The sequence below is a fragment of the Rhineura floridana genome, chromosome 1 (genome assembly GCF_030035675.1).
Source record: "Rhineura floridana isolate rRhiFlo1 chromosome 1, rRhiFlo1.hap2, whole genome shotgun sequence".
NCBI classification, from domain to species: Eukaryota; Metazoa; Chordata; class Lepidosauria; order Squamata; family Rhineuridae; genus Rhineura; species Rhineura floridana.
The window spans coordinates 108,925,446-108,944,982 of NC_084480.1; the positions used below are offsets into that span (position 1 = coordinate 108,925,446).

Genomic DNA, 19,537 nt, shown 5'->3' on the forward strand with positions numbered 1-19,537 from the left:
AAAGTGCAACACGAGATAGTGCTGGAAGATGAGACCCCCAGGTCATAAGGCTCTCACCGAGCTACTGGGGAAGAACAAAGGACAAGTACGAGTAGTGCTGTGACTAATGATGCAGCTGGGTCAAAGCCGAAAGGAAGCCCAGAGGCTGAATCACACAGATGCGAAAGGAGAGTCCGGAGTTGTACGACACACACAACAGGAACATGGAATGTGAGAAGCATGAACCAGGGAAAGTTAGAAATTGTCAAGCAAGAAATGGAACATATCAACATTACAATATTTGGCGTGAGTGAATTAAAATGGACAGGAATGGGACATTTTCAATCAGGCAACTACAAAATATTTTATGCAGGAAATGAGAAATCAAGAAGAAACAGGGTTGTTTTAATAGTGAGAAGTGATGTAGCAAAAGCAATTCGGAGCTACAACGCAAGGTCTGAGCAAGTGATATCAATGAGATTAATCAGGAAACATATTAACTTAACCATCATCCAAGTCTACGCTCCAACATCAAACACAGAAGAAGAATTGGAGAGATTTTATGCAGAAGTACAGGAGGAAATTGATCACACACCAAAACAAGATATGATGATAATCATGGGGGACTGGAATGCAAAAGTAGGGAACAGAGAAGAATGAGGAATTGTGGGAAAATGGGGCTTAGGAGACAGAAATGAAGCAGGAGAAAGACTTATTGAATTCTGTGAAGCCAATGATTTGTTTCTTGCCAACATATTTTTTGAGCAACTGAAAAGACGACTGTACACGTGGACATCACCAGATGGTCAATATAGGAATCAAATTGATTATATAATTGGAAACAGAAGATGGAGAAGTTCCATACTTTCTGCAAAAACAAGACCAGGAGCAGACTGCGGTACAGATCATGAACTGATCGTATCGAAAATCAGAGTAAAGCTAAAGAAGAACAAAGCACTCATAATGCCAAAATACAATTTAAATAACATCCCAGAAGAATATACAGATCAAATAAGGAACAGATTTGAGAGAACCAGAAGAACTATGGACTGAAGTCAGGGACATTATCAGGGAAGAATGCAAAAAGACAATACCTCTAGTTAAAAAGAGAGAAAGACCTCAATGGATGACTGAAGAAACTCTTAAAATAGTTAAAGAGAGAAGGAAAGCAAAAGCAAAAGGAGATAGAAACACGGTCAGAACCCTAAATGCAACAATACAGCGACTAGTACGTAGGAACAAAGAGAACTATGACAATAGTTACTGTATAGAAATAGAAAAGGACAACAAAATGGGAAGAACAAGAGCCATATTCCAAAAGATTAGAGAAATGAAAGGGAAATTTAAACCATGAGTAGGGATGTTGAATAATCAACAGGAGAACACACTGACTGACCGAGATGAAATAAAAGGAAGATGAAAGCAATACACTGAAGAACTCTAAAAAAGAGATGCAAAGATGACAGATTCATTCACGGAGGAACCATATGATGAAGAACCAGAAATTTTAGAATGTGAGGTGAAAGCTGCTCTTAAAATTCTTGGAAGAAACAAATCACCAGGAACAGATGGCATACCAATAGAGTTGCTACAAGATACTGAGACTGAATCTGTCCAAATTTTGACAAAAATTTGTCAAGAAATGTGGAAAACTAAACAATGGCCCACAAACTGGAAGCGTTCAATATATATCCCAATCCCAAAGAAAGGGGATCCCAGAGAATGCAGTAATTATCGAACTATTGCCTTAATATCCCATGCAAGTAAAGTAATGCTCAAGATTACCGGGCCCAATTCAAGGTGATGGTTTTGACCTTTAAATCACTATACGGTTTCGGCCCAGTCTATCTAAAGGAGCGCCTCCAGCATCATCAGCTATGCCACCCAACAAGATCAGCCTCAAAAGACCGTCTCTCCATCCCATCAGTCAAAACAGCCAAACTGGTGAGGACTAGAGAGAGGGCTTTTTCAGTTGTGGTCCCCACCCTGTGGAACTCCCTCCCAAATGATCTCCGCCATGCCGCTTCCATGATGAGTTTCCTCCAGGCCTTGAAGACCTGGCTCTTCAGGCAGGCTTTTGGGGTTGGCTAGATTTTATCTTCATTGTTTTTAGATTTTTAATGTCTAGGTATTGTATGCCTGTTTTGTACGTCGCCCAGAGTGGCTGGACAACCAGCCAGATGGGCGACTAATAAATTCAATAAATAATAATAATAATAATAATTCTACAACAATGAGCAAGCTGGGTTTAGAAAGGGTAAATCTCCAACTGATCACTGTTTAATATTATCACATTTAGCTGAGAAATATTCTTCCTCTTTCGGCAACAGTTTATCAGTCGCCTTTATGGACCTTAAAGCGGCCTTTGATTCTGTTCCAAGAACAAAATTTTGGCCCAAATTATATCATTCCACCATAGATAAGAGATTGCTCTTTCTTATCAGTTGCCTATATCATCGTACCTCTGTCTGCATTTGTTGTGGCGCTGACGGAAGTCTGACTAATCCCATTCTGGCCTCTAGGGGGGTGCGTCAGGGTTGTATCCTGGCTCCAACACTTTTTAACCTCTTTCTTAATGATTTGAGTAATTGTTGTTTGTCTGATAATTTTCACCCTCCCAAATTAGCTGGAATTCTATGTCCCTTGCCGACGATGCCGTTTTAATGTCTTTATCGAATATCAGCTTAAAACGGCTTCTACGTGCTTTCATGAGCTATTGCTCCGAAAATTGTTTAACTATCAATTTTCTTAAATCTAACATGGTATTTTCTCGCCGGTCCTCTATACACCCTTGGATTATTAAGGGCCATTCTATCGATCAAGTCAGGCAGTTTAAATACCTGGGAGCTATATTTCAGGCAACACTTTCTTGGACTGCCCATATTTCCTCTGCGGTTCAAATTGCCTTGAACACCTCCAAGGCTATACTCCGGGTTTTTTTTACCACGGGTGGGCAATACATCCCTGCTGTGATTCAAGTTTTTAAATACAAAATCTTTTCTCAACTTTTATACGGAGTTCCGATCTGGGCCCTGGGCTTTAATCCCAAGGTGGAATCAGTTTTATTTCGCTTTCTGAGATATATTTTTGGTATGCCCCGCTGTGCATCTGTTGCTGCTGTCCATCTTGAGGCTGGGCTCCACTCCATTGAATGCATGGCGTGGCTTATGGCCTTTAGGTATTGGATTAAAGTAATTTATGCTGATCCCTCGAAGGGTTATTTACATCTTCTATGGAAAGACCCTTTTACCAGTTCTTGGTCAAAGAACTTTCAGAATAAATTAAAGATGCTTGGCCTTTCAATAGACTTTCTATCTGTTATGGATCCGTCCTTAGCCAAGCACACCATAGAACAACGTATCAAAGATATTGATCTCCAATACTCTAGATCGAGGGCCAACACCACTTGTTCTCCTTTGTCGTTAGGCTTGAATTTCGCTTTTCCCAACCATGCTGCCTATTTGGCAAACTTAACTACCTCCACTTATCGTCTGGGATTCTCTAGAGCAAGATTTAATTGTTTCCCCTCTGCTATCCTTGAAGGTCGCTTTCAAGGTATTCCACTGGCGAAGCGCCTTTGTCCTTGTACTTTTACTGAGATTGAATCCCTTGCCCACACTTTGCTCCGTTGTAACTTGTATGACGCAGAACAATCTAGACTTATCTTTCCTATTATTAACCGCTTCCCCGGTAGGTCCTCCAACTGGTATGTGCATTACCTCATGTCAGACATTGATAAGATATCGACACAATCTGTTCCCAATTTTTTTAATCTAGTGCAGAGGCTAAGAAAATCTTCCCCATTTTAAAGTGTATATGTGTACTAATGACTTATAATGTTTTTATAGTTGCTGTATTACTGGAGAACTTTTATATTTCTTGGGTCTTTGACAGCAATAAACCAATACATACACAACAAAGGCTCTTACCATATATGGAGCAAGAAATGCCAGACATCCAAGCTGGATTTAGAAAGTGAAGAGGCACCAGAGATCATATCGCAAACATACGTTGGATAATGGAACGGAGCAAGGAATTTCAGAAGAAAATCACCCTGTGCTTTATAGACTACAGCAAAGCCTTTGACTGTGTAGATCATGAAAAACTATGGAATGCTTTAAAAGAAATGGGGGTGCCACAGCATCTGATTGTCCTGATGTGCAACCTATACTCTGGACAAGAGGCTACTGTAAGGACAGAATATGGAGAAACCAAATGGTTCTCCATCGGAAAGGGTGTGAGACAGGAGTGTATTTTATGACCCTATTTGTTTAATCTGTATGCAGAACATATCATACGGAAAGCAGGATTGGACCAAGATGAAGGAGGTGTGAAAATTTGGAGGGAGAAATATCAATAATTTAAGATATGCAGACGATACCATACTCTTAGCAGAAACCAGTAATGATTTGAAATGAATTATGAAAGTTAAAGAGGAAAGCACAAAAGCAGGACTACAGCTGAACGTCAAGAAGACTAAAGTAATGACTTCCGGGAAGGGTGACTTAGCCTGTGCCTGCTTTTGAGACGGGCTCCTGCCTCAAAAGAAGCTTATTCAGATATATCAGTCAGTTTTTTCTTTTTTTTTGACTGATTAAACTTCTCCCGGGTAGGGAGAAACGAAGAGATTAACCTCAAAGCCTATTTTTGTTGGGACGACCAGATCTCATTAATTTATGGGACGAGGTCCAGCCGACGAAGGTGGGACGGATTTTTAACAGCAAGCTCTATCTGATAAAGCGAACGTTCACCTTATCTTCTAAGAGAGAACGCACTAACAGGCAAGCACCCTTCTTTCTATATTTTTCTTTTACTTGACTTAAATTGTTGCTGTTTAAAAGAGATTTGCCAGATTGATCAGTTTTTGACATCTCACTGGGGAGCCGTAACTTCTCTCTGCTACGCACTAATTAATAGCTTATCTCTGTTTTTGTTGCAAAAAGCTGTCCTGGATTTGCATTCTAAAGATATACACAGAAGAGGGATTTCTATTCCAGATTTTTATTTTGAAAAATATTATACTGTTTTGAGACTACTCTCTTTTTGGTCTATTTTATTTTGACGAATCTGTTTCTTGACGATTGCCATTAATTGTTTCGATCCTGGGAACTGCATTTTGTTTACTTAACTATTGGAGAGATAAGGCTGTCTGCTCTGTTTATACTGTGATGTCACCAAGTTTGGAGTATTAACCCAATTGTTGCTGAAATAAGAAGTGGTTTTCCTATATTTTTCTTTTAAAATGGCAATTAAGAAAGTGGCTGAAAATCTGGAAATAACTATGTTTCAGAAAATAATGGATGAGATTGAGATAATGAAAATTGATTTGAGTAAAATGAAGCAGGAGATTAAAGATATAAGGGTCCCTGTGAGAGAGGTGACCCTGGAAGGGGTCCCTGTGAGAGAGGAGACCCCGGAGATTGGAATAGGGGTCCCTGTGAGAGAGGTGACCCTGGAGACTGGAATAGGGGTCCCTGTGAGAGAGGAGATCCCGGAGATTGGAACCAACGTGGAACAGGAACAAGATTTGGAGTCTATGGACTTTAGAAATAAAATCTATTGTTTGGAACTCAATGTTATCTCTGAAGAAATGAATGAAGATTCTAGAGATAAAGTTATCAATGGCATGGATAATCTTCTGGACTGGAATGATGTGATGGAGCCCAATATAGAGAAAATCTATGGAATTAACTGCAGCCATGTGACAATGGAAAAACTTTTAAGAGATGACCCAGTGTATTTTGAAAAAAAGAACAGAGATATGATTTTACAGCAGTATTTCAGCAACCTATTCAGAATGGATGGCAAGAAAATATTTGGGATAGAGGTAATCCCCATCAGACTCTTACTATATGACTATGGCTTTGACAGCAAGATTATTATGGAATACTGATAATGGAAGATTGGATATTGAAATTACTGGACTTAACAAGACTACTGAAGATGGAAGATGGAAAATGGAACTAATAGAGATAATAGAACAATGGCTACTGAAATTATTGAACCTAACAGATTCTGATGTGATGGATTAATTGAAATGTTTATTTTGACTATGGTTATGACAATAAGATTATCATAATTAGTAATGAGATGGATTAATCGATATGCTTATCTGGAAAAAAAAATTGATAGATATATTTCTTAAAGAATTGAAACCTCTCTTTGACTTTTTGTGGAAAGAATAAAGTAATGTTTATGAGATTTGATGATTAAGTAAGATAACTACTGGAGGAAAGTGATTTTATAATATGACTTAAGAGACAGGATTGTTATATATTATAGACTTATAACTGATTTGATCTTTGACAAATGGGAAGTCAATATTTTACTCTTTATTTTTTATTTTTGTTTTTTTTTTTCTTTTTTTCTTTTTGTTTAACTATTTTTGATTTTGTTTTTTGTCTTTGAATGTTTTATGATTTTGTCTTGTATGTTTTATGAAAATCTGAATAAAAATTATTGAAAAAAAAAAAAAAAAGAAGACTAAAGTAATGACAACAGAAGATTTATGTAACTTGAAAGTTGACAATGAGGACATTGAACTTGTCACAATACCTTGGCACAGTCATTAACCAAAATGGAGACAACAGTCAAGAAATCAGAAGAAGGCTAGGACTGCTAAGAAGGAGGGCAGCTGTGAGAGAACTAGAAAAGGTCCTCAAATGCAAAGATGTATCACTGAACACTAAAGTCAGGATCATTCAGACCATGGTATGCCCGATCTCTATGTATGGATGTGAAAGGTGGACAGTGAAAAAGGTAGATAAGAGAAAAATCAACTCATTTGAAACGTGGTGCTGGAGGAGAGCTTTGCGCATACCATGGACTGCGAAAAAGACAAATACTTGGGTGTTAGAACAAATTAAACCAGAACTGTCACTAGAAGGTTTTGGACGCATTATGAAAAGACATGATTCACTAGAAAAGACAATAATGCTGGGAAAAACATAAGGGAGTAGAAAAAGAGGAAGGCCAAACAAGAGATTGATTGATTCCATAAAGGAAGACACAGACCTGAACTTACAAAATCTGAACAGGGTGGTTCATGACAGATGCTCTTGGAGGTCACTGATTCATAGGGTCGCCATAAGTCGTAATCGACTTGAAGGCACATATCAACAACAACAACAGAAGTATCTGTTGGCTATAGGTATATTCTTTTTTTTTATAATAATTTTTTTATTATTCAAATTTTATAAAACAAATACAACAAAAACAATACAACAGAAAAAAAAATAAAAAGAAAAACTTGACTTCCGATCTGTTACAGATCAGCTATAAGCATATAATATATATCAAACCTGTCTCCTAAAACATACGAAATTCACTTTTTTCCCAAAGTCTATCTTAATTAATCGTCAAATCCCATTATCATCATTTCATTTTTTTCTTTCAACAAAAAGTCCAAAAGAGGCTTCCATTCCTTAAGAAATGTATCTGTCATTTTTTCTCTAATAAGACATGTCAGTTTGTCCATCTCAACTAAGTCCATTAATTTCAATAGCCATTCTTCCATTGTTGGTATCAAATCCATTTTCCACTTTTGTACATATAATAATCTTGCTGCCGTGATCATATATGATATTATTCTTCCATATTTCTTTTCCTTTTGTTTATCCATAAAACCCAATAAAAAAAATTCTGGCTTTGACTGAATATTTATCTTTAAGATTTTTTGCATCATCCTACCTATCTGTGCCCAAAATAATTTTGCCTGTTTACACAACCACCACATATGATAAAAAGATCCTTCTTGTTGTTTATATTTCCAACATACATTAGAAACATTACTATACATTTTTGACAACTTTTCTGGAGTCATATACCAACGATACATCATTTTATACAAATTTTCTTTAAGATTATAGCATAATGTAAATTTCAAACCTTTTTTCCACATATTTTCCCACTGATCCATTTGTATATTATAACCAAATTTTTTTGCCCACTTAACCATACACTCTTTTACTTGTTCTTCTTCCATGTCCATTTTTAATAAAAATTTATACATTTTTGCAATTATACATTCATCATTTGTACACAAACCTATTTCAAAATCAGATTTATTTATTCCAAACCCATACATTTTCTTGTCCATTTTGAATCTTTCTAACAATTGTAAATAGGCAAACCATTGTGAACTATATCCTTCCTTTATTAGTTGTTCTCTCTCTTTCATTATATATTCACAATGCACATTTTCTAATAGTTCTTGGTAAGTTAACCATTTCTCTTTTCCAGCCATTTCTCTTCTATAAAATGCTTCTTGACTTGAAACACATAGTGGTATTTTAAAAAAAAAACTTGTTTTATATTTATTCCATATATTCAACAAAGGACATCTTATAAAATGATTATTAAAATCCACATTAACTTTTACTTTATCATACCATAGATATCCATGCCATCCCCACTTCAGGTTGTGACCCTCCAAATCCAATAATCTTTTATTCCTCAATAGAATCCATTCCTTTATCCAGACTAAGCAACAAGCAGCAAAATAAAGTCTCAAATTTGGTAATCCCAGCCCTCCTCTTTCTTTGGCGTCTTGTAATAATTTAAATTTAACTCTTGGTTTTTTCCCCTGCCAAACAAATTTAGAAATATCTTTTTGCCATTGTCTGAAAGGTAGATCAGAGGATATGACAGGTATTGTTTGAAATAGAAACATCATTCTCGGCAATACATTCATTTTTATTACAGATATTCTACCCATTAATGACAACTGTAATTTATCCCATTTTAACAAATCTTTCTTAATCTCTGTCCATAGTTTTTCATAATTATTATGAAACAACTTTGAATTTTTATTTGTCATAATGATACCTAAATATTTCACCTTTTCTTCTATTTTAAAATCTATCTTCTCCATTAACTCTTTTTGATCTCTTAAACATAAATTTTTCACCAACATCTTCGTTTTTTGATTATTAATCTTAAATCCTGCTAATGGTCCAAATTCTTCTAGTTTATCCATCAATACTTTGATTCCTTCCAAGGGATTTTCTAATACAATTATCAAGTCATCAGCAAATGCTCTCAATTTATATTCCTCTTTTTTTATCTTTATTCCCGAAATCCTTTTGTCTTGCCTTATGTCTCTAAGCAGCACTTCTAAAACCAGAATAAAAAGAAGGGGGGACAATGGACATCCCTGTCTTGTACCCTTTTGTATTTCACATGGGTCCGTTAAATCCCCATTGACAATTATCTGTGCCTTCTGTGATGTATAAATTGATCTGATCCATTTTATAAAATTATCTCCAAAATCCATTTGCTCTAGATCTTTAAACATAAATTTCCAGTTCAAATTATCAAATGCTTCCCGGAAGGAGTGCTGGCTCATGGTTGTCTCTGAGTGAGCTCTATCTCAGAGGAAGCTTATTTCAGTTAAAAGCCAGTCAAGAGGAATTTTTGACTGGCGTAAATGTTCTCCAAGATAAAAGGGGAACCGAAGAGATTATCCACGGAACTCCGTCGAGCTGTAGATTGCTGGATTTGATCAGGAATCCTCCTGAGATAAGAAGGCTTTTCTAGCAGCGGAAGACTGAGTCTGGATTTCCAACAGGCTGTGCTGAAAGTAAGCGAGACTTTTTTTCTTTCTCTTTTAAAAACGTTCTTAACGAGCTAGCCTCCTTCCGTCTAAATCTTATCAACTAACTTAAATTACTATCGTAAAAGAGACTTGTTTACGAATCGGCAACTCAGAAACTTGGCTGAGTCACACTTTTTTCGTATTATACAAAGCTAAGGAAGAAGGGAGCAATTCAAAGAACCTGCTTTATTTTTTATGACAAAAAGCTGGCTTAAAGCTGGAATTACAAAGATTAAACAGATAAGAGGCAACTTAATAGATAAGATGATTTGATTATTTTTAAGGAAATATATCTGAGAATATTTTTCTTTTTTTTTATCATTTTGGATTAATTTTTTTTTTGAACGAATCTGCTGTTCGTGTATCTTACTAACTGCTGGATGCTGAGAACTGGATTTGTTTTACATTCCTGAATGTGCTGGAGATAAGAACGGTGTTGGTTAAACAGGCCTGGAATATTAATTTTTTTGTTGCTGGGAGAAAAGAAACTGTTTGCCTCTACATTGGCTAATAATAGAAAAGATTTTTTTTTCCAAGAATGACAACTAGGAAAGTAGCCAAAGTTTTGGAGCGAAGAGTTTCAATTGATACACAGGAAGGGATGGACATGTTCCAGAAAATTATGGAGGGATTTAGTGATTTTAAACAAGAGTTGAAACAAGAGATGAAACAGGACAGACAACAACTTAAAGATGAATTTTGCAATATGAAAAAGGACTTTAAAGATTTACAAGATCATATTAAAACAGAAGTGGGTGAGATTAAAAATAACATTGGGCAATTAACACAGGATGTAAAAAATGTTAAAGACAAGGTGCAAACCTTAGAAAATACAATTGATATTACAAATATGGAATTGGAAAAAAAACTGGACTATATTGCTATTATGGAACTTAGAGATAAAGAACATTGCTTGAGATTCCGTGCAATTCCTGAGGAAACAGGTGAAGATATCAGAGAGAAAATTGTTAATGCCTTGGCAAAATCCTTTGACAGGAACGAAGATCGGATGGAATTTGAAATAGATAAAGTTTATAGAATTAATTCCAGATATGCAACAATAAAAAAAATCCCAAGAGATGTGCTTGTTTATTTTTTAAAAAAGAGGACCAGAGATATGGTTTTGCAACATCATTTTAACAATGTCTTCAAAATTGACGGTAAAGAAATACAGGTGATGAAGGAAATTCCTGTTAGGCTTCTACGTAAGAGAAAAGGTTACACTTTCTTCACAGAAAAACTTAAACAATGTAAAATTCAATTTAGATGGGATGTTCCAGAGGGAGTGATTTTTACATTTAGACAACAGAAGTATCGATTAAATACTGTTCAAAAAGCAAGGGATTTCTTGAGAAAAGCCTCAAAAGACATGGAAGAAGATAAACTCAAAGATATGGACATAATTCCTGGGAAACAAAGTCAACAGAAACAGGTAGAGGAAGAAAAGGATGAAGATGGATCAAAGGGAGCAACAGGCACAGACTTTTCTAAAATATATGCTTAAAAATGGATTACAAATATCTAACTTGGAATATAAATGGAGCTAATTCGTCGCAGAAGAGAAAGAAAGTATTTCATTACTTGAAAAAATTAAAATTGGATATAATTTGTTTACAAGAAACTCATATCAAGAAGAAAGATTCTAAATATTTAATTTGTAAAAATTTGGGTGAAGAATTTATTTCGGCAGGATTCAAAAAAAAATGGTGTGGTTCTTTATATTAATTCACAATTGACTCCTAAATTGATATTATTGGATGATAGTGGCAGATTTGTGGGAGTTGAAATCACCATTCAGGGTACAAAAATTTTGATAGTGGGCATTTATGCTCCTAATGAAGATAAAACAAGGTTTTATACTGGACTTATGGAAAAATTATCAGAGTTTGCATATGATCATTGGTGTGTCATGGGTGATTGGAATGGGGTAATCTCACAAAAAATGGATAGACTTTCTGAGAAAAATATTAAAGAGACACAGGGCAAATTGCCGAAGATCTGTTTCGAATTGATGGAAAATTTAGAATTGGTGGATGCTTGGAGATATATAAATGACAATGCAAAGGAATTTACTTACTTTTCAGAAAGACATAAAACATTTTCGAGGATTGATATGATTTGGATGTCTAAAAATTTAGTGAAAGATATTTCCAAGATGGATGTGTTACCAAAAACCTTTTCGGATCATAATCCAGTGATATTGACTTTAAAAAAAAAAAATCTTGGATTTAGATGGAGACTAAATGAATCTTTATTACAGAATGATAAAATAGTGCAGGAATGTAAGAAGAAATTAAAAGAGTTTTTTGAACACAATTTACATAAAGGAACAGATGAAAATATTGTTTGGGATACAAGTAAAGCATTTATGAGGGGATATTTTATTAAATGTAATTCTGAACTAAAAAAGAAGAAACAACAGAAAATGCAATTAATCTTGGAAGAAATAAAACAAAAAGAGGAAGAATTGAAAAAGAATCCAACTAAAGCTTCTACTGTAAATCAAATTAAAATGTTACAGAAACAAGTGTCAATGTTGACAGTTAGAGAAATTGAAAGGAAATTAAATTTTGCTAAACAAAGGACTTTTGAATTTGCAAATAAACCGGGGAAATTGCTAGCATATAAATTAAGAAAAGAACGACAAAAAAATCTTATTTTAAAGATACAAGAAGGACATGAGATGTTGACAGACAATTTAAAAATCCAAAGGGTTTTCCATCAATATTATTCAACTTTGTACAAGTGTCAGGAAATTCCCTCAGAAAAAATAGAAGAGTATATATCCAAACAGAATTTGCCTAAAATTACAGATCTTCAGAGACAAGCTATTAATGGTCCTATTACGTCAAGAGAAATATCTGAGGCTATAAGTAAAATTAAATTAGGAAAGGCACCAGGACCGGATGGACTATCAGCAATGTATTATAAATGCTTGGAGGAGGAACTTTTACTACCTTTACAGTATACAATGAATTCTATTTTACAAGAGGGGAAGATACCGGATAGTTGGAAAAATGCCAATATAACATTAATACCTAAAGAGGAGCAGGATTTAACCAAAACAAAAAATTATCGGCCAATATCTTTATTGAATAATGACTATAAAATTTTTACAATGATTTTGGCTGAAAGAATGAAAATAATATTGCAACAATTTATTCAGGAAGATCAAGCGGGGTTTTTACCTAAAAGACAATTATGTGATAACAACAGGAATGTTTTGAATGTGTTGGAATATCTAGAACAACGAAATGACATACAAGCTGCTTTGATTTTCTTGGATGCTGAGAAGGCTATAGGTATATTCTTAAATCGCAGTGTTTTTTGCCTATTAGTAAATTTTCCTATACTGTAAAAAACTTCAGCTAAACATGGTTTAATTCTTTTGCTAAGATGTTGTACTGTTTCTGCTGCTTTAATTTATCTCCCCCTCTATTTATGACACATTGATTTAATTGCCATTTGATTGGTAGCCACACTGAGAGCATATGGCGGAAGCGCAGGATGTAATTTATAAACAACAAAACAAAGCTATCCACGGCAGTTCTTGTAAGTTACTACATAGTACGGCCAGGGATGAAAAACTCACTACAGAAGATGCTGAACTGTGTGGTGAATATCTAGATCCACTCTTATTCCTGGTTTGTTTTTGAGGTAGCATGTGATGATTTATCACATCATTTTCATACATTTATGTAAAACAGCCACTATATGAAAAAAAAAACACTTAACACATTAATAGTAGTAGATTTTTCATGTACAGTAGGGCCCCGCTTGTTGGTAACTCGCCTTTTGGTGTTCCATGAGTACAGCGGCGCCAGCAGGGCGATCAGCTGGAGCGCGGGAGCTCCCTGCGCTCCAGCTGTTCGCATGCTACAGCTGACAGGGATCAGCTGGAGCGTGCGAGCTCCCCGCGCTCCAGCTGTACCACGGGGAGCTCTCGCCCTCCATCTGATCCCTGTCAGCTGGAGCGCAGCAGGTGGAGCTCCCATGCTACAGCTGAGTAGGGCCCCACTTTCTGGCGGTTTTCACTTTTTGGCGGTGGCCTGGAACGGAACCTGCCGTATGAGTGAGGCCCTACTGTATAGTCTTTTTACACAAATGTCCCCTCCTGCAAAGATGATATGGTGAAGTCACTACATTCAGACCTAAGCATCTCAACAACAAGAAATGTATAAAATGAGCTTATTCTATGTACTAGGCAGGAGTACTTGACCAAGGATATACCTTTGCCTTAGGAGAAAGGTCCCCTCCCTTTAAACTGATGTTTCAAGGTAAAGTTTGAGAAGAATACGTACAGTGAGCCAACAAATGCCACGTCAAACCAAAATGCCAAGCCATGGATTAACCCAGACTGCATCATTTGGAAAACAAAGGGGATTTCCACTCTGTAGGAGGAAAAAAAAATGCCAGTGTGACATTTGAAATCCACAATTTAAAAAAACATGTATCACTTCCCATTTAGAAACAGATCTCCATCCTAACCAGAACACATTTACCAGAAATACAGTTGAACAGCTTTCTATCCAAGAAAGTGTAGCTAGTTATGAGTATGATCCCAAGCATGAAGGTATGATTTACAACACAGAGAGAAGGGAAATTCACTGACATTAGAACTACAGCATTCAGACGTGGGGAGGATAAAGGAGAATTACATTAAGGCCACTGCCAGACTCGTGTTTTATTGTGCATTTATTCTAATATACACAATTTTATGTAATTTACTCCAATACAATGCATTTTGGTATGCTGTTTTCAGTAATATGTGTATTTTTATGCACACTTTCCATTAGTTATATGCATTTTTGTACACATTATTTTGGTTGGAGAACTGTATTACAAAATTTGGAGAAGTGTGAATTTTGAAGGATAGCTGATTCCAAGAAATAAAACTAAACCCCAGACTTTTTGCGGTAAGAATAACGTGAAAATTCATTGTAAAGTGTGGGATAACAATTTCTTGAATCAATGTCATATAACCTCCCACAAACAAAGCAGAATGAATACTCAATAAACAGGCCATGTAGAAGAGAACTAAGTGCATTTTGAACCAAAGAGAATTAAGAAAGAGGCTGAATTGTTTTGTGATTGCAATCTTACAGCCTGAATGAAAATAAAAGAAGAAAAATGAGAACTACATTTACTATTAGAAAACTTAGAAAACCTTTTGAAAGAAGCTGTAAAAATGTGCCACCTGAATAAAAACCCTCCACCCCATCCCCCCAAAAAACAGACTGAATTTTGGCATATCTCAGCGTGAACGTTAAAAGTTTTTAAAAATGAGCTTTTATAGCATTTTTTTGAAAATATGGTCTTGTCCTCACCCGTATTGTAAGGCAGTTGGGATAGGTGTGCATGTGACTCCGTCCTCTACCACAAATGGGCTTCCAGCAGTCAGGATCCAACACCTTATCGCCTGAGCTGCTAGTGCTTCACATAAGAACATAAGAAGAGCCTGCTGGATCAGGCCAGTGGCCCATCTAGTCCAGCATCCTGTTCTCACAGTGGCCAACCAGGTGCCTGGGGGAAGCCCGCAAGCAGGACCCGAGTGCAAGGACACTCTCCCCTCCTGAGGCTTCCGGCAACTGGTTTTCAGAAGCATGCTGCCTCTGACTAGGGTGGCACAGCACAGCCATCACGGCTAGTAGCCATTGATAGCCCTGTCCTCCATGAATTGGTCTAATCTTCTTTTAAAGCCATCCAAGCTGGTGGCCATTACTGCATCTTGTGGGAGCAGATTCCATCGTTTAACTATGCGCTGAGTAAAGAAGTACTTTCTTTTGTCTGTCCTGAATCTTCCAACATTCAGCTTCTTTGAATGTCCACGAGTTCTATTGTTATGAGAGAGGGAGAACTACTTTTCTCTATCCACTTTCTCAATGCCATGCATAATTTTATACACTTCTATCATGTCTCCTCTGACCCGCCTTTTCTCTAAACTAAAAAGCCCCAAATGCTGCAACCTTTCCTCGTAAGGGAGTCGCTCCATCCCCTTGATCATTCTGGTTGCCCTCTTCTGAACCTTTTCCAACTCTAGAATATCCTTTTTGAGATGAGGCAACCAGAACTGTACACAGTATTCCAAATGCGGCCGCACCATAGATTTATACAACGGCATGATGGTATCAGCTGTTTTATTATCAATACCTTTCCCAATTATCCCTAGCATGGAATTTGCCTTTTTCACAGCTGCCGCACACTGGGTCAACATTTTCATCGTGCTGTCCACTACAACCCCGAGGTCTCTCTCCTGGTCGGTCACCGCCAGTTCAGACCCCATGAACGTATATGTGAAATTCAGATTTTTTGCTCCACTATGCATAATTTTACACTTGTTTATATTGAATTGCATTTGCCATTTTTCTGCCCATTCACTCAGTTTGGAGAGGTCTTTTTGGAGCTCTTCGCAATCCCTTTTTGTTTTAACAACCCTGAACAATTTAGTGTCGTCAGCAAACTTGGCCACTTCACTGCTCACTCCTAATTCTAGGTCATTAATGAACAAGTTGAAAAGTACAGGTCCCAATACCGATCCTTGAGGGACTCCACTTTCTACAGCCCTCCATTGGGAGAACTGTCTGTTTATTCTTACTCTCTGCTTTCTGCTTCTTAACCAATTCCTTATCCACAAGAGGACCTCTCCTCTTATTCCATGACTGCTAAGCTTCCTCAGAAGTCTTTGGTGAGGTACCTTGTCAAATGCTTTTTGAAAGTCTAAGTACACTATGTCCACTGGATCACCTCTATCTATATGCTTGTTGACACTCTCAAAGAATTCTAATAGGTTACTGAGACAGGACTTTCCCTTGCAGAAGCCATGCTGGCTCTGCTTCAGCAAGGCTTGTTCTTCTATGTGCTTAGTTAATCTAGCTTTAATCATACTTTCTACCAGTTTTCCAGGGACAGAAGTTAAGCTAACTGGCCTGTAATTTCCGGGATCCCCTCTGGATCCCTTTTTGAAGATTGGCGTTACATTTGCCACTTTCCAGTCCTCAGGCACGGAGGAGGACCCGAGGGACAAGTTACATATTTTAGTTAGCAGATCAGCAATTTCACATTTGAGTTCTTTGAGAACTCTCGGGTGGATGCCATCCGGGCCTAGTGATTCGTCAGTTTTTATACTGTCCAGTAAGCCTAGAACTTCCTCTCTCGTTACCACTATTTGTCTCAGTTCCTCAGAATCCCTTCCTGCAAATGTTAGTTCAGGTTCAGGGATCTGCCCTATATCTTCCACTGTGAAGACAGATGCAAAGAATTCATTTAGCTTCTCTGCAATCTCCTTATCGTTCTTTAGTACGCCTTTGACTCCCTTATCATCCAAGGGTCCAATTGCCTCCCTAGATGGTCTCCTGCTTTGAATGTATTTATAGAATTTTTTATTGTTGGTTTTTATGTTCTTAGCAATGTGCTCCTCAAACTCTTTTTTAGCATCTCTTATTGTTTTCTTGCATTTCTTTTGCCAGAGCTTGTGTTCTTTTTTATTTTCTTCATTCGGACAAGACTTCCATTTTCTGAAGGAAGACTTTTTGCCTCTAAGAGCTTCCTTGACTTTGCTCGTTAACCATGCTGGCATTTTCTTGGCCCTGGAGGTACCTTTTCTGATCTGCGGTATGCACTCCAGTTGAGCTTCTAATATAGTGTTTTTAAACAACTTCCAAGCATTTTCGAGTGATGTGACCCTCTGGACTTTGTTTTTCAGCTTTCTTTTTACCAATCCCCTCATTTTTGTGAAGTTTCCTCTTTTGAAGTCAAATGTGACCGTGTTGGATTTTCTTGGCAACTGGCCATTTACATGTATGTTTAATTTAATAGCACTGTGGTCACTGCTCCCAATCGGTTCAACAACACTTACATCTCGCACCAGGTCCCGGTCCCCACTGAGGATTAAGTCCAGGGTTGCCGTCCCTCTGGTCGGTTCCATGACCAACTGGTCTAGGGCATAGTCATTTAGAATATCTAGAAATTTTGCTTCTTTGTCATGACTGGAACACATATGCGGCCAGTCTATGTGTGGGTAGTTGAAGTCACCCATTACTACCACATTTCCTAGTTTGGATGCTTCCTCAATTTCATATCTCATCTCCAGGTCTCCCTGAGCATTTTGATCAGGGGGACAATAGATCGTTACCAGTATTAAATCCCTCCTGGGGCATGGTATCACCACCCACAATGATTCTGTGGAGGAGTCCGCCTCTTTTGGGGTTTCGAGCTTGCTGGATTCAATGCCTTCTTTCACGTATGGAGCGAGTCCGCCACCAATACGTCCTTCCCTGTCCTTCCGATATAGTTTATATCCAGGGATAACCGTATCCCACTGGTTTTCTCCATTCCACCAGGTCTCGGTTATGCTCACTATATCAATGCTCTTCTCTAAGACCAAGCACTCCAGTTCTCCCATCTTGGTTCGGAGGCTCCTAGCATTAGCGTACAGGCACTTGTAAGCAGTGTCTCTCTTCAAGTGTCTTTGGCACTTGTGGTTTGGCCTGTGGCAATTTTGCCCTTCTGAATTTATATCCTGTGCCCCTGCTCTCACAATGCCTACTTCTAAATGTTTTAAAATGTTTAAAATTTCATCATTTCTTTGGTCTTTATCCCAGGGGGGAGGTTTACTCCGAACCGGACCTTCCTCAGCTCCTGTCGGGTTTTCCCCCTCAGTCAGTTTAAAAGCTGCTCTGCCACCTTTTTAATTTTAAGTGCCAGCAGTCTGGTTCCAGTCTGGTTCAAGTGGAGCCCGTCCCTTTTGTACAGGCTCGGCTTGTCCCAAAATGTTCCCCAGTGCTTAACAAATCCAAACCCTTCCACCCGACACCATCGTCTCATCCACGCATTGAGACTGCAAAGCTGGGCCTATCTGGCTGGTCCTGCGTGTGGAACTGGTAGCATTTCAGAGAAAGCCACCTTGGAGGTCCTGGTTTTCAGCATCCTATCTAGCAACCTAAATTTTGCTTCCAGGACCTCACGGCTGCATTTCCCCATGTCGTTGGTGCCAACATGCACCACGACCACTGACTCCTCCCCAGCACTGTCTACCAAACTATCTAAACGACGGGCGATATCTGCAACCTTCGCACCAGGCAGGCAAAACACCTTGCGGTCTGCACGCCCATCACACACCCCACTGTCTATGTTCCTAATGATTGAATCACCCACTACAAGGATCCCTCCACCCCCTGGAGATATATCCTCGGCACGAGAGGATAGCTGCTCATCCCCCAAGGAATGGGTCCCTTCTAAGGGATCGTTTCCCTCTTCCTCAGCTGGATGCTCTCCTTCCCCGAGACCGTCGTTCTCCATGATAGCAGAAGAGCTATCATCCTTGGAGTGGGACACAGCTATAATGTCCCTGAAGGCCTCCTCCACACACCTCTCTCCCTCTCTCAGCTTTTCCAGGTCAGCCACCTTGGCCTCAAGGAAATGAAGTCATTCCCGGAGAGCCAGGAGCTCATTGCACTGAGAGCACACCCACGACTTCTGTCCAACAGGCAGATAGTTGTACATGCTGCAGGCGGTGCAAAACACTGGAAAGCCCCCACACCCCTGCTGGCTTCTTACCTGCATAGTTTTGTTTAAGGTTTATTACGTCAATGGGTTGGGGACTACGGTTTAGTTGAGGTCAGGGAACAGACGGTCAGAGTGGGGGGCCCTGGCCTCCTCGCCCTACTGCCGAACTCGCTCTGCTGCTTAACTCGCCTTGACGCTTTGTCAGCTGGGGCCTTGACGCTTTGTCAGCTGGGGCCTTGACGCTTTGTCAGCTGGGGCCTTGACGCTTTGTCAGCTGGGGCCTTCACAGAGCTCTTCGCTTCAAGGGCACCACCTAGGATACAGTACCACCCTGCCTGAGCATTCAGTCAGCTGACCATAAGGGCCAATCACTGTCCACCAGGCCCTATAAAACTCTAGCCTCAGCAATCCAAGCCACTTGTCTCTGGTGTGAGAACACTGTTTAAGTGCCTGCTCTTT

The 19,537-nt window shown here is 38.4% G+C and overlaps 1 protein-coding gene across 3 annotated transcripts in view; it reads right to left on the reverse strand.

Annotated features, from left to right (window-relative positions):
• Positions 1 to 19,537, reverse strand: part of LOC133385633 (histone-arginine methyltransferase CARM1-like) — a 161,944-nt gene that overhangs the window by 21,770 nt on the left and 120,637 nt on the right. For all 3 annotated transcript variants that reach the window (XM_061629058.1, XM_061629074.1, XM_061629065.1), the window contains exon 10: positions 13,876 to 13,965. In XM_061629058.1, coding sequence (XP_061485042.1) covers positions 13,876 to 13,965 — 90 coding nt within the window. The remainder of the gene's footprint in view (positions 1 to 13,875; positions 13,966 to 19,537) is intronic.